The 14,773-nt window shown below is 42.5% G+C and overlaps 1 protein-coding gene across 2 annotated transcripts in view; it reads left to right on the plus strand.

Moving 5' to 3' along the window:
* Positions 1-5,540, plus strand: part of POC1A (POC1 centriolar protein A) — a 180,428-nt gene extending 174,888 nt beyond the window's left edge. For both annotated transcript variants that reach the window (XM_072650261.1, XM_072650257.1), the window contains exon 11: positions 5,271-5,540. In XM_072650261.1, the coding sequence (XP_072506362.1) occupies positions 5,271-5,369 (99 nt within the window). In that variant the 3' untranslated portion in view covers positions 5,370-5,540. The remainder of the gene's footprint in view (positions 1-5,270) is intronic.
* Positions 5,541-14,773: the final 9,233 nt, after the last annotated feature.

Below are 14,773 nucleotides of genomic sequence, written 5' to 3' on the forward strand. Positions count from 1 at the left end.
AGTCGCCTGACTCAGTTTCCCCACTGACCCCTGAAAGATTTTAAGCCTCACTGAATACAAGTGGACAATCTACTCCTGCCTGGAACTGATATGAAGTTGGGAAGATATCATTTCCCTGCAGTGTCTCTACTCTTAGTGGCAATTTCCTATAGTCAAAAGGTTTGTAAGCTTAATACCAGATCTATTAAATTATAGATTGTTGGTAGGGGAACATCTGAGGTCAAGTCTGAAATTAAGCTATTAGGCTTAGGACTTTAGACCAACGACAATAAGTTAGGGTCCTTTTATTCTTAGTAATACTGTGGAGACAATTAGGTCAAGGGCTTGTGAAGTTAGCCACATAAATATTATTTGTGTCTCAGTTGGTTAATGTTAAAAAAAAAAATTCGTTTGTGGTCTATATTGTAAATGCTTTAAAAGAAATATCACCTGACCAAAAGTTGGAATAGTGTTATGTGATATGAACCGTGTTAAAAATGAAAAATAAAATAAAATATTCATAGATACTCTTCTCTGTAGCAGTGAACTGGAATCAAAGTGGATGCCCATCAGTTGGGGAATGGCCAAATAATTTTTGTTATATGAGTGCAATGAAACATTAATTACCATACCATAAAAAATTAAGAGTTCGAAAAATTCAGAGAAGCATAGAAAGATTTATATGAACTTGAATAGAGAATTAAGCAGAACCAGTAAAACAGTGTACACAGTTAGAGCAATGCAAATGAGTGGAAGAACAGTGATAACAAAAGCAGCAAAAATAAACTTGTGACCGAAAGTGATCCCGAAAGGGGAGATGAGAAAATGGGTGTAGAGCATAGGCTGTGCCACCAGATGCGTGTGGGCTGCGTAGTGATGATGCACTACTTTTTTAAGTCTTTCATTTTTATCCCTTGTTACAGGAAACATAATGGAACATTTTAAAAAAGATCGATAAAAATGTTAAATTTTTTTTTAAAGCAGCAAGAAGTGTCTCCCTATAGTGGAGCCGTGACCTTGTGGCTCTGCAGACGGTTCCCTGTATGAGTTCCCGGAGGGTGGAACTTGCTGGCTTAGTTTTTCTGCTGACATCCTTCAACTCAAGGACAATTTTGATGATGCAGCAAAAAGCAAAACGTGCATTTCTGACATGGTTGCCATGTAATTACAATTGGTAGGAAGACAGCAGAACTGAGATTAAGCCATTTTTTTCTGGAGATGAGGAGAACATTAGGAAATCTTCATGGTTGGTAGGCTTGGTGTGAGGTCTGTTGTCATTGCTATGTTACAAGGCTAGGACTCTTGCACAAATATCTGGGGATATGCCTGCACCGAATATGGAAGGGCGCACCCTCGGAGAGGGATTTGCACTGAGGAAAGGAGAGGTATAAGCCCAGATCTGTCATTGTTGGTCAAACCAGACAGTGTGCAGAGCCCTGAGCCTAGCATCATTCCTGATGGTAGCATGATCCCAGTTCACTGCCCCGCTGTTCTATGTGGTTTATGTGTCTTCACTGTTGGACACACTATTCTTCAGTGTGCTCAGTGAAAAATCTCACTGGAAAAAATTGTTGTAAGCTAAATTATAAAATAAAAAACTCTCTGAGCCTCAGTTTTATCATATATAAAGTTCGGGATTGAAGGGAGAACGTTAGATAATCTCTGCGGCCACAAAGACAAAGATAAGTCTCTCTCTGTGTTTCACAGTGGAGCTTTTGGAAACCAATAGGCCACGTCCATAAGCTATAAATTTGCTCTAGGTACAATTAGAAAAAAGTGATTTTCAGGATGATTGAATAAGTTAAATGTATTTTGCTTTTAAATCTTTACTGTGAACACAAAATCAAAGAAAGAAAATAACTGGCATTATTTTTAAAAGGCTTTTGTATTAGGTTGGCAGCATCTGAGCTTTTGTCTCTTGAATGTTCTAAATTTCCTTTTTCGTATATATATATATATTGCCTATATATCCAGGCAGCTTTAGTGGAATTTGATTGCTCATTGGCAGAAGGGCAAGTGAAATAAATGAAATATCTTTTGATAACTATACTGTTGGCCAACCGTACTTTTTAATCTGGGTGCTCTACACGCTTTAAAAAGAATTTTTTTACAGACTCATTGGGTATGTGAATTGAATAGGACAGTGTTGGTAACACAGGGAAATAGTGGGCAACAAGTCAAACTCTGGTTAAGTTCAGTGACCACTTGGCTCCAGAGAACAGGTGATGAAACACTCCTTCCTTGTTGGAGTGACCTGCAGATTCCAATGTGGAATGTGCTGCTGGATGCTCACACTGGGTCAGGGGCTGCTTCACTTTCTTTGTTACAAGAGAAGACCACAGGAAATAGCTGTTGTGTAAACAGGGAAGGACATCAATAAAATTGTATTGAAAGGTTAGAAAACAAAAACCAACCAAGTACATACCAAAAAAAAGTGTAATGTAGGGAGTTTTTTTATGTCAGGTGACAAAATGCCAGAAGCTAGTCAGTCAAAAATAAAGTAGTAAGAGCAGAGCGAATGAAGCAGAAATGTCAAAATACTGTGTCTTTATAAGTAATCTCCAAGTATTTTTTGCCTCTTTGGATATGTTGGATAAAATGGTCTAGGCCAAGTGGCCTCTGTAAGCCTCAAGAGTCATTTCCCTGCATATTATCTGTAATAGACTGAGGGTGGGGGCTGAGTCAAGCCTCAGATGGCATGTGGGCAAACAAAGGTCATAGACCCAGAGGGAGAAAATGCCCTGTCCAAGGGCTTTGGAGCAGTCGGTGTCCTTCCGGAGTCATTCAGGATTCTGATCTTTCGCTCTTGCAGATGTGTTCTCCTAGTCTTCCTTATGGACTTTCTTTTCCTCCTTCCCTCTTCTACCCTCTTAAAGTTAAACAGAGTTTTTATTGACCTTTTATTTTTTTAACGTCTTCATAGTTTTCCCCCAATATCTCTCCCATTCCTCCTCTCAGAAAGCATCCCATATGACAAATAGGTATTTCTTTTAAGATAAAAAGAAGAGAAAAGAATCAGCACCACCAATCAGTACCCTGCAAAGCAGTGTGTAATGCTTATGGACCTCCTTCCCCCACAAAGGGGTGGCTTGGGGGTGTTCTCTCATCTCTTCCCTTAGACCCTGCTTGATCTTTATAATTATGGGAGAGTCACTTTTGGTTTGTGCATGTGGTGCTTCTTTCCACTGACATTGTGGCAGTCACCGTGTTGGCTCTGCTTCTGTCAATTCTGCTTTGGTTCATTTGGAACTTTTCGTGCTTGTTTGCATTCATGGCGTACATCATTACGTTCATGTACCACAATTTATTTATCCATTCCCCAATTGATGCGCATCTATCGTTTGAAATTCTTAGCTATTACTATATATTTTGGTATACATGGGCCCTTTCTTCTTAATTAACGGCTACCGTGGGTTAAGCCCGGTAGTGCAGTCTCTAGGTCAAAGGAAATGGGCATTTTGGTTACTTTATTTGCATAATTCCAATACTTTCCAAAATGGTTGTACCAATTCACAGCTCTACCAACAATGTGTCTGTCATCCCACAACACCTTCAACATCCAGTATTGTCATTTTTTGTCATCTTTGCCAGTTTGTAGAGTGTGAGGTAAAACCTCAGGGTTGTTTTGATTTATATTTCTTTTATCAGTAATTTGGAGCCTTCTTTCTTGTGGTTATGAATACTTTGCATTTCCTCTTTTGAGAATCATTTGTTCATATCCTTTGATCACTTATTTATTGGAGAATGGCTATTAGCTTTCTTACACACACACACACAGTGTGTATGTATTTGTTAATTGTGTTTATCTTGAATGCCAAACATTTATTAAAGAAATTTGTTAATCGTATGATCTCTAATATTAGTTCGTTTATCTATTTAAAACGTATTGCAGAAAATGATGTAAAGTCGTTGGTTTAAACTTAATTTCTACTGGACTGTCTTCCAGTTTCCTAGCAGTTTTTATCAGATAACGAGTTTTTTCCTAGGCGATTTATATTTTCTGCTGAACACTGGGTTACTGAGTTCCACTGTTTCTGACTGCTTTGTCTAGTCTTTGCCATTGATCTACCTCTGCATTTTTTAACCAAAGCTAGATGACATCGATGACTGCTGCTTTATAATATGCTGTCTGGATCTGTTGTTCCCCCTTTGTCCCAACTTGTTTCATCATGTTCCTTGATATTCTAGATCTTTTGTTTTTCCAAATAAATATTGTTATTATATTATCAGGTTTTGTAAAGTATCTCCTTGGTAATTTGATCAGTATAGCATTAAAAGTAGAAAGTCCATTTTTTAAACTATTGACCTATCCCAGCACTGAGCCCTGATTATTCCTCCAGCTACTTAAGCTATTTTTTAAATTTCTTTAAGGAGTACTTTGTAATTGAATCTATACAAAGTTTGTGTGTATTTGGATAAACTGATACTTTAGGTATTTTGTAGTTATTTGAAATGAGATTTCCTTTTCTATTATTGCTTCTTGGATTTTATTATCATTATTATCTAGAAATGCAATAGACTTTTGAGGGTTTATTAATTGCCTCAGTTAGTATCCTTGCTGATTCCCTAGGATCTTCCAAGCTTGCCATCACATCTTTGGCAAGTAGGGATAGTTTTATCTCCCCTTTACTTCTCCTTATGCCTTTAATTTCTTTCTCTTCTCTTACCATTACTGCTAACATTTCCAGAACTATATCAAATAATAGTGGAGAGAGTGAGCCTCCTTGCTTTGCTCCTGTGTTTATTAGGAAAGATTCTAGTATATATCCCCATTGCATAGGCTTGCTTGCTTTTAGTTTTAGGTAGATGTTTTTTATGATATTAAAAAAGGGCCTGCCGTGCCTACACTTTGAAGAGTTTTTAGCATAAATGAGTGTTGTACTTTGTATAAAGCTTTTTCTGCATCTATTAATGATCATGTGATTTTAGATGTTTTAGTTTTCAATATGATTAGTTCTATCAATCGTTTTCCTAATTTTGATCCATTCTTGCATCCCTAGTATAACTCCAACTTGGTTATAATTAGTGATTTCTTGGATTTCCTATTCCCTTTTAGTTAATCCAGGAGATAACTAGTCACATTGAGTAATATAAAGTTGGTGGGGGTACAGGATATCTGAAATTGTAGGCATGTACTATAGGAAGGTTGAAGCCATTTCAGAATCCTCCCCTCCAGGGGCAGAGAGTTCTAAGGAAAGCGCTACCAGGAATGATTGATACAAAAGTTGAGATCTTGTGCCATCCCAGAGCAGCTTGATGTACTGACTGGACTCTCCCATTTTGTTGTATAGACGGTTTCCATTCTAGAGCAGAGACTGACCCTGACAGAAGACAAACTCAAGCAATGCTTGGAAAATCAACAGTTAATCATGCAAAGCAAAGCTGAGTGATTTGGAGAAGAAAGCAAAATCAAGTGTGATAATAGATTTGGGGTGTGTGTGTGTGTGTGTGTGTGTGTGTGTGTGTGTGTGTGTGTGTGTGTGTGTGGTGTGTGGTGAGGGTCTAATGCATTTGTATTGTGTGAATTATATAAATAAAACTGATATTTTACTGAAATCAAATATATGGTTGTCCTCTGTCATTGAAAACTAATCACAGTCTGGCTTGAGCCTACCTTTCTAAACTTATTACATATTATTTCCCTTCACAGAGCCCAGTCACACTATCTGCTTGCTCTGTCTCCCATATGACACTCCATCTCCTGCTGTCCTCCGTGCCCATGTCCTCCTTCCAGACTCTGCTTAAGTGGCACTTTCCCTCTTCCCCAGCTGCTTGTGCTTTTGCTCGATTATTTTGTGTCCTCTCTCACAGAATGTAAGCTTGTTGAGGACAACCACTGTTTCATTTTGACCTTGTACCCAGCACATGGACCCTGGGCCATAGGTGTTAGACCCCTATACCATTAGCATTCGCGGTATTTTAATGTACCCAGAACGGTATGTGACCTGCATAATCTAAAAGTTTTTAACGTTACCGCAGCAATCCCTTTTTTTCTTAAAAAAAAAAAAAAAAGTTGAGTGACCTGTAGGCCGTAAAATCATGATGATTTCTCGTCTGTGAAGAACCAAGGGTGGTCCTAAAGTGTGCTAATCTCATGGGATTTTTTCATCTTTCACCCAAAGTCCTAGAGTTTTCTGTCTCTAGTATGAGTTAAAAATTGATTACTAAGAAGCTGAAAAAGCCAACAGATTTACTCAGAACCAAAGAAAAACGCCCAAACTTGACTGAGTCAAATTTAGTACCAGGGGAATAGGCCTTGTTTATGAAAGTACAGAAGTATTGATTTATGGATGGGACCAAAAATGAAAGACGCCTGACACATTTCAGCTTCAGAATGACTTCCTCCTCTTTCTCATACTAGTGAGGGTCAAACAGGCACCCCTCGAACTCAGTGTTTCCATTTCATTGCTCAAGATCTAATTAGCTCACCAGGACCCAGAACTTTGAAAGTAAGGAAATGAAAGAGAAAATTACATGCTTTGGAGGGTGCCTCTCTAAAGGAAATTTTCTACCGAGGCCTAAGAAGCCCCTTCGCTACTCCCCCAATCCCAGCAAACCATACATAGCATGTTGTTTCTGAAGTAATTTCGGAGAAAGAACAGAACTGCTTAGAACAGCCAGCCCTTGATTCTGGCCAACAGCCCAGGCCTGGCTCACATGCATATTCAGCCTTCCTTCCCCTAGAAACATAGACTTGAATATTTTGAGCACACGAGTTTCCATTTGCTCACAGGGGTTTCCATAAGCGACCCTTTCCTCTGCACCTGTTTCTGTAAAAATCAGCCCAAGTCTGCATTCTATTGAAACCTTGTAAGTTTTATTGAAGTCTTATTACTTCCATATGGGTGAAATGCCTTTCTCAGGTCTCTGCCAGCAGCTCAAAGTTCCCCTATGCCTCCTTTTCCTTGAGAATCCATGTCTGTCCATCCTCTTTTGTCTTTTATTTATTATTCTGTGATCGTGTCCATTGCCTTCTGTCTTTAAGACCTCCCCACAGATTGGTAGTGTGCCTGCCCAGTCAGTGCCTAACTCGGCTAGCCATGCTTGGCAATGCTCCCCTCCTTGTCTGTATCCCAAATGTTGAGTGTTTGTTGACTCAGACTGAACAAATAACTCCTCTCCCACTGTCCTGCAGGGAGTTACCAATGATGTCGAATGCTGTTGAGGTTGATTTCACGGCCAGTGAAGTTGCCTGGGTAGAAACGCAAACTGCTTCAAACACACGCACACATAGGCGCAGATAGACAACAGTAACTTGGTAGATATCCCTATTTATTTACAAGGTGGTTCTTGTCTTTCTTTTGAGTTGGAATCATCTACCAAAATCATGCCAAGAACTTTGCCAGCTCTCACAAGAGTTCCTCTGTTCTGTTTAGAAAGTTCATGGCTCCTCCAGAGCTGCCACTGCTTAGACAGGTGAACGATAAAAGGCCCCATGTTCACCAAAATGTTGGTGACAGCACTTTTTGTTCTAGCAAAGACCTGGAAACAAAGTAGATATCCAACAATAGAAATGCAATGGAATATCTTACTGCACTGTAAGTAACTTTTTGAAAACAGAATCATAAGAAGACTAATAGGAGCCAGCGTGAGGCAAGCAGAACCAGGAGAACCATAACTCTAGTAAGGTAAACAGAAACAGCAACAAGACCGATAAACCCAGTGCTGTGAAAATAGGCTGAAGAAGTGGTGGGAGACAATACACCCACCTCCTTCCATGGAGAGCTGGAGGGCTGCGCATGTGGAGCACTCCTCAGAATGCTGAATTTGTGTTGCTAGATCGGTACGTTTTGGTGAACCATTATGTTTTTTTAATTCTTTGTTAAAAGGAAAAGAAAAGATGAAGGGACATATTGGGAAATGTAGGCAAAGAATAAAGCTATAAATAAGCAATTATAACTAGCAGAAGAATCTTATCATGGCAGTGTGGTCTAGGGGGAAGAGCCCTGAGTTCAAGCCTTAGTTAGTCTCTTTCCCTCTCCATGTGCTAAGTGTGTGACCAGTCATGACACCTTACCTGGATTTTGTATGTATCAAGTGAGCTGTGGGTGAGGCAGTACGGTGGAATGGGAAGGACCTAACTAGGAATCCTGGCTTGATTTCTTACCATCTCTGTGTGTGTGATGCTGGATAAGTCATTTCTTTGGACCTCATGTTCCTCATCTGTAAAAGAACAGGTTGAATTAAATGAGCTCTGGATTCTCCTCTCAGCTCTAAATCTATGATCCTATGACAAAGAGCCATTATAGTGGGCCTGCTGCTGTGGTAGTGAATACCACAGTGATCAATTATGTCCCAGAGCATTTCTGGAAGGCCAGTTTGCCTGGGGAGCAGCCTAAGTACTCTGTCTACTGGTTAATATAGCCGCTACCCTCATAGACAGTTATGAGGAGAACATCTGAACAGTATATGAACAGACAGGAGAGAGTGCGAAAAATGATTTAAAAAAAAAATGTATTTTATTCAGTCCTGGAGTTAGAGATGACACTCAGTGGTGAGGAGGAGGAGCCTATCAGAATAAAGTTTATGTTTAAATGAGTGGGTTGGGAAGGTTAGGTGGGGTAGTGTTCAGTGGGAAAGGAATGACTTGTATCATGATACAAAAAGTGATTGTAGAAGAGAATACAGCATCTTCTAGTCAAGAGAGTGGAACCAGAGAAACAAGGTCAAATTGAGGTTCCTTGCACCATGACATTTGGGCAACTAGAATTTGCCATAGCATGGAGTGGGATCTCATAGAGCCCCTAATCCTACTCTTGCCTAAACGAGAATTCCCTTTACATTTTCAACAGGTGGTTATCTAGCTATTGAACCTTCCAGTGGATGAGAATTCCCTTCCCTGGGTTGTCTGTTCCCTGTTGGCTAGCTCTGACTACCAGGAAATTCTTCTGTTAAACCCAAACTTGCTTCCTTTGTAGATTTCTTCCCTGATTCTTCCCCCTCTGGAGCCACCCAGCTTAAGCCAGCTCCATCGGACACTACTTCACTGCAAAGCCCTCTCCTCTGGAAAGTTCCTTTGGGGCCTCGGTTTCCTCCATTGTAAAATGAGGAGTTTGGACTGGATGAATTCTAATGGCCCTTCCAGTTTTTGCTGTTTCATCTAGATCATACCCCCTAAATATAGGTTGTTCCCAAAGGTTCTTAAGCCCTAACTCTCCCTTTTTTGGTGACTTGGTTAGTTCCTGCTGATTTAAGTCTTGCTATGCTGTTGTACCTATACATCCCCACTGTCCTCGAGCTTTAATTCCGCCATCACCAGTAGTTGTCTGTTAGAAATTTCAAACTGGATATCCTGGAGATATCTCAAACTCAGGTCTCTCCCCACTTTAGTCCATCCTCAACACATCTGTCCAAAGTGATTCTTCACCCTGCCCCCACATTAGTCATGTTGTGAAAGAAGAAACAAAACAAAAGGGAAAAGTCACAAAAAATAAAAGTGAAAATAGTGTGCCTCAATCTGCTCTCAGACGCCATAGTTCTTTCCCTGATGTGAATGTGGATAGCATGAGTCTTTTGGAATTGTCTTAGAACCTTGCAATGCTGAGAAGAGCTAAGGCTACCATTGCTGATTGCCACGTTGTGTTGTGACGACTGTGTACAATGTTCTCCTGGTTCTCTGCTCACTTCACTCAGGATCCGTTAGGTAAGTAAAGGGATTTTGTTTTCTCAAGTGCTGATCTGATCATGTAACTCTCCTACACAATAAATTTCAGTGGTTTCCTATGGCCTCAAATCAAATATAAATCCTCTGTTTATCATTCCGACTCCATTGCACACTGTCCATTACTCACCATTGTCTGCAATAGGAACTGACCTGTGCTTGTTACATGTCGCTCAGTCTCCTGTCTTTTATGTCCTTTCGTTGACCATCTCCAATGCCTGCCATGAATACCCACATATCCTCCTCAGCCTCTCCTTAGACTTCCTCTTTTCCTTCAGGACTCAGCAAGCCTTTCCTGATCCCCACAAATGCTACTGCCCTCCCTCCCAGATTGCCTTGCATTTGATAACTTCATATTTGTTTGAATTATATATTTATTCTCTGTGTGTGTGTATATGCATACATATGGATACGTATCTCCCCCCTCACCCACACCCCCCCCCCACTTCTCCCCACCTTCATTTAGAATGACCTTTGGAGTGGGCACTTTTTCATTTAATTTTATTTGTATCCCTAATAGCAGCAAACATTTGTTAAGAACTTACTTCGTGTCCAGCGCTTTACCCCTGGAGCCAGCACAATGCCTGGCATGCAGTAAGTACTTCATAAATATGTGCTTATTGAAGGATTGATTTTAACGGATGTTATGACTATTCCCTATGACAGCCCTTCAGACTGTTAAAGGCGGTGATCTCTGTCCTCTGTCTGCCGTTTCCACCGCGCAGGGGAGCCTTTCATCCAATTCCATTTCTGCCTTGAGGTTTTCTTGAATGTAGCTTGAATGACGTTAGTATTTGATCCTACAGTTTCACAAAACTAGGCAGCTCTGTTGGCGTCGTTTAATGCCATTCTCAAACATGGCACCGTTTCTGTCCAGGGATCCAGTTGTACTCTGGGCCTAATCCTGTCTCTTGACAAGACGTGGCAGTAAGGTCTGACTTTCTCTGTCTCTGTCTTTTTCCCTCTCTCTTCTATCTCACCTCTCTCCCTCTTCTTTCTGTCTCTGTTTCCTTTTCTTTGTCTCCGTCTCTGCCTCTTTCACACATGCTAAAAGTCAGTACCTATGAATAGCCGTCATACTGGATTTTTTCCCTCTATGGAAGAGTCTGGGACAGAAGTCCTGCCCTTTTTGGACTTAGAATTCTGAATAGAGAGAAAAGGAGGAGGGAGGAGAGGAGGCATACTAGACATCCAATATAATTCCTCTATAATAGTCCTGGTATAATAGAATTAGTGTGATATAGTGAGGGAGGAAGAGGGAGGAGGAACAAGAGGAGTCAGGACACCTGAATCTTGGCTCTAATTATTTACTAATTATATGACATTGGTTACCCCCATCTGCCTCTAGACCCCACTTCTCTCATCTGCAAAATGAAGGGATTGGGCTATGAGTCTCCTAAGGTCCCTGCCGCTTCTCATGGAACAGATGAAAAAGATACCATTTCTGGAGTCAGAGAAACTGGGTTGGAGGCACCCCAGATGCTATATGGCCATGGGCAAATTAGCTCACCATCTTAAGCCACAACTTCCTTCCCCATAAAATGAAAAGGTTGGACTGGATGATTCTCACAGGGCCCTTTCAGCTCCAGAGCTTCAACTCTCTGATCTTTTGATTAAATACTTCGGATTTAAGAAGCATCTATTCTCAGACAGTAAGAAGATTCTATCTTGTCCAGGTAGCTCTGAAGGCCAAATTCAGTCTTTTATGTGTGTGGTTTATGATGCAGTCTCAAGGGTTAATGTCCCCTAGAGGATTCTAAATCTGTCCTCCCTTTCAAAGAGAAGACTTCCATGGGCTGTGCCCATCAGCAAGCCCCCAGACTGAAAGACCACCCACCCAGGCTTAATAGGTTGGTACACAGCTCAGATCCATGGTAAATTCCATTGGCCTTCAAAAACTCCCAATTGTGGCAGCAAACCTATGCCAGCCCTTGAAGGCTGGAGATCTTTCTCTGCAAGGGCTGGACGTATGTATGACCAGCCTGTCTCTGTGAATTTCCTGTAGCTCACAGGGCCTTGTAGAGGGTTAAAGATTTTGTCTGGGGCCTCTCCAGCTCATTCTGAGCCAAGTTCTTTAAAAAGTAGTTTAATTTGCTGCCATTGGAGTTGCCAGACATATGACCTCACCAAACATTCAGCAACAGCTCTTTGTGCAGAGATGACTCCCAAGGGAGGCTAGAGTGACCCCAGGGCAGCTGCAGAAGAGTTGGGGCTGCTCTAGGGATGAAACATGTTAAATGTAATCCTGATCTCTGAAAAAACTGGAATCTTGAGTACAGCCCACAGCCCACTCATTCCCTCCTTCCTGTCTGGAAACTGGAGGTGGGGCAATGGCCTGGGTGAGCTCCTGCCCAAGTAGGGGAGAGTGCACAACGCCAGAACCCAGATGGTTTTCCTGGAGAGGCAAGCAACCCCTGGCCGACCATAGTCTCAGTGCTGGCCCCCCAGTTGGGGATGGTCACTTCTGGCCAAGGGGCAGTGTCTTCCCCATCTGCATTTCCCATAAATATCCATCCCCTTGCCAATTGGAGGACATTTTTCTCTCATTGTTCTGGCTGTCACCAAGAGACAGGCAACACCGCTGAGCTTAGAAGCGGGGCTGCCTTTTGGGAGACAAAAGAAGATCTCAGATCTCCTCCTTTCAGATCTTGGTGGAAATGAAATCAACACAATCAAATTTTAATTGCTTAATGACCTAAATAAATGAATAACCCGACCCACACAATCTCCGCTCTTCCACATCAGCCCAACCCCGGCCTCTTGCTAAGGCCCTCTTTGCCCTATTTTTCCAGCCCAGCGGAGTGAAAGTAGACAGAGCTGGTTTAAATTGAGATCAGCCACCCACACTCTGCCAGAATCCTGGGGTTGCAGTAATGAACCTGTAAATCAGAATAGAAACCAAGCGAAAGTCTGGGAGCAAGTCATGTTTGGGCTCCGGTAGCCGAGCTGTGTCTCTTTCAAAAAGCATGCTGAACCAAGAGATTTGAGACGACTCAGATCCTTGGTGAATTCCATTTGCCTTCAGAAACTCCCAGTAGAGAGTGGTAGCGACGGCTGCCTCCTCCAGAGTAAAAGGCCGAGCTGCCCAGAAGACACTGCATCCCACGCGCTGACCCTTGTCAGCCCTTCAGAATCTGCCTTTTCTGAAATAAACAAGAACACAGTCATTAAAAGCTGCCACCTCCTCCAAGTGGAGCCTATGGGTAGACGGACTCTCCCAGGAGCTATTTCCATCCCCACATCTCCTTCCTAAGCAGGCCTAACCTCACTCACCCTAAGAAGGTGCGGTTGTCATGTGACTCTCTAGGGACCCATGACTGTGTCATCTTTCCTGGCCCCAGCTTTGCTGGGCACCCTAGGTCTGGAGATACAACTTGGCCATCGTTGAAGGTCCTGTACCCAGGCTTCTGGAAGGAACCCTCCCTTGAATCTACCTGATTGTGGGCACCTTTGCTAAGGGGGTCAGAGGACAGTGCTTAACTAGTCCATATGTGGGCATTCATTCCCCATCTGGTCTAGGCCTCTACTCCCTGACCCCCACCAAATTTGCATATGCAGTCCCTGGCCAGTGGTTCCCTGCTCATTGAAGGGATAATTAGGCCCAGCATATGTTTTCCTGAAGTTTGGCCCATGTAGAGATTGCTTCTGTTTCCAGTGTTGGAACTCTCACCTTGGGAATAATAATAGTCTATGCCAACAATCCCGGAAGTCCAGGATGCCAAAGGAGAGCCCTGAGTCACTGGCTGAGCCAGAGCTGTTCACCCCTGCTGCGTGATCCCCCATTTCCATAGCCTCTGGCTACTTTGGTCCTTCCCCAGTGATGAATGCCTCATCTTCACAAACTATTTGCTCAGGATGGGGCACTTTGATGGGTTCACACTGATTTGAGATGTGGCCATGTAAGGGGAGAAGTTGGCTTGTGCTAGGGTGCCATCATGGCCCAGTGCTGCCTCAGCAGCCTTCTCAAGGAGCTGTGTGGGTTGTTTGCTCTTCTTTCCCAAAGGGTTAATGTAATCTGTTGGCAACTGCAGCCTCACTTCTTTCTAACTTCCCCTCCCTGACACTACCACCCCCACTCTTAAACCCCAACCCCCAAGCCTGTGGGAGAATTCTCTTCCCAGCTGTCTGGGAGCTGATCCATTCAGACTTCCCCCAAGTGAAGCCTACAAAAACAGTCTGCCCCTCCCTGGGGGAAGGTTCCCCATGGAACAGGAATACACACACACACACACACAGACACACACACACACACACACACACACACACACCACGTCTGCATAGGTTCCAAGGGGCTTCCCATCTTGCTTTTCTGAAACATACAGCAAGAACAAAATTATTTCAAAACGTTCTGCTGTCACCTCCTCCAGTGAAACCTCCCCGTAAACAGATCCTCCCCAACAACTATTTCTAGCCTTGGAACTCTGCATTGCTTTCGCTGTAGGTGAGCCTGGAGGTGTCTCCCCTTAGCTAGTCCTCTGCAGCCCAACTTCCCTGTTCTCTAACTCTTGGTCTAATCCTTCATCCACATCCTCTATCTTTCTTTCTTATTTTACTCCCAAAACCAGCAGGTGAAGTGAGCAAGGCTTTTAAATCTGCCTTTCAACTCAGCATCTGAAACCAATACTCTGTGCTTGTCCTAATTGGAGGCGATCTCTCCCACTGGCAGGAATTGGCATCTGCAGGCACTTTGGTACCCTAGGGCCTCCATCCTCAGCCATCTCTCGGTTCTCTACCCTGATGGAGTTGAGAGCAGGTCGATATAATCCCCAAATATCAGATAGTTGAAAAATATTTATAAAAAAGTTCATACAATCCATGTAAAAGACATTCAAAAAGACCTTGGGATCATAGATTTAGAGCTGAAAGGGATCCAAGTCTAACCCTTTCATTTTACAGATGAAAAAACTGGGTCCCAGAAAAGGGAAGTAATTTGCCCAGGCTCACAAAGGTCATAATTGTCAAGGTTAGAATTCAAACCCAGGTCTCTTGCCTCCAGACTCAGCATCTTTCCACTACAGACTACACCATGCATCCTCCTTAGATAATAAACACACCCAAATACAAGCTGGAGCCATCTTGTTTTCCCCCAAACCCAATAGAACCGAGTGTTAGGGTTAGAATCGAGGGTACTCC

This window comes from Notamacropus eugenii, chromosome 1, assembly GCF_028372415.1.
Source record: "Notamacropus eugenii isolate mMacEug1 chromosome 1, mMacEug1.pri_v2, whole genome shotgun sequence".
Taxonomy (NCBI): domain Eukaryota; kingdom Metazoa; phylum Chordata; class Mammalia; order Diprotodontia; family Macropodidae; genus Notamacropus; species Notamacropus eugenii.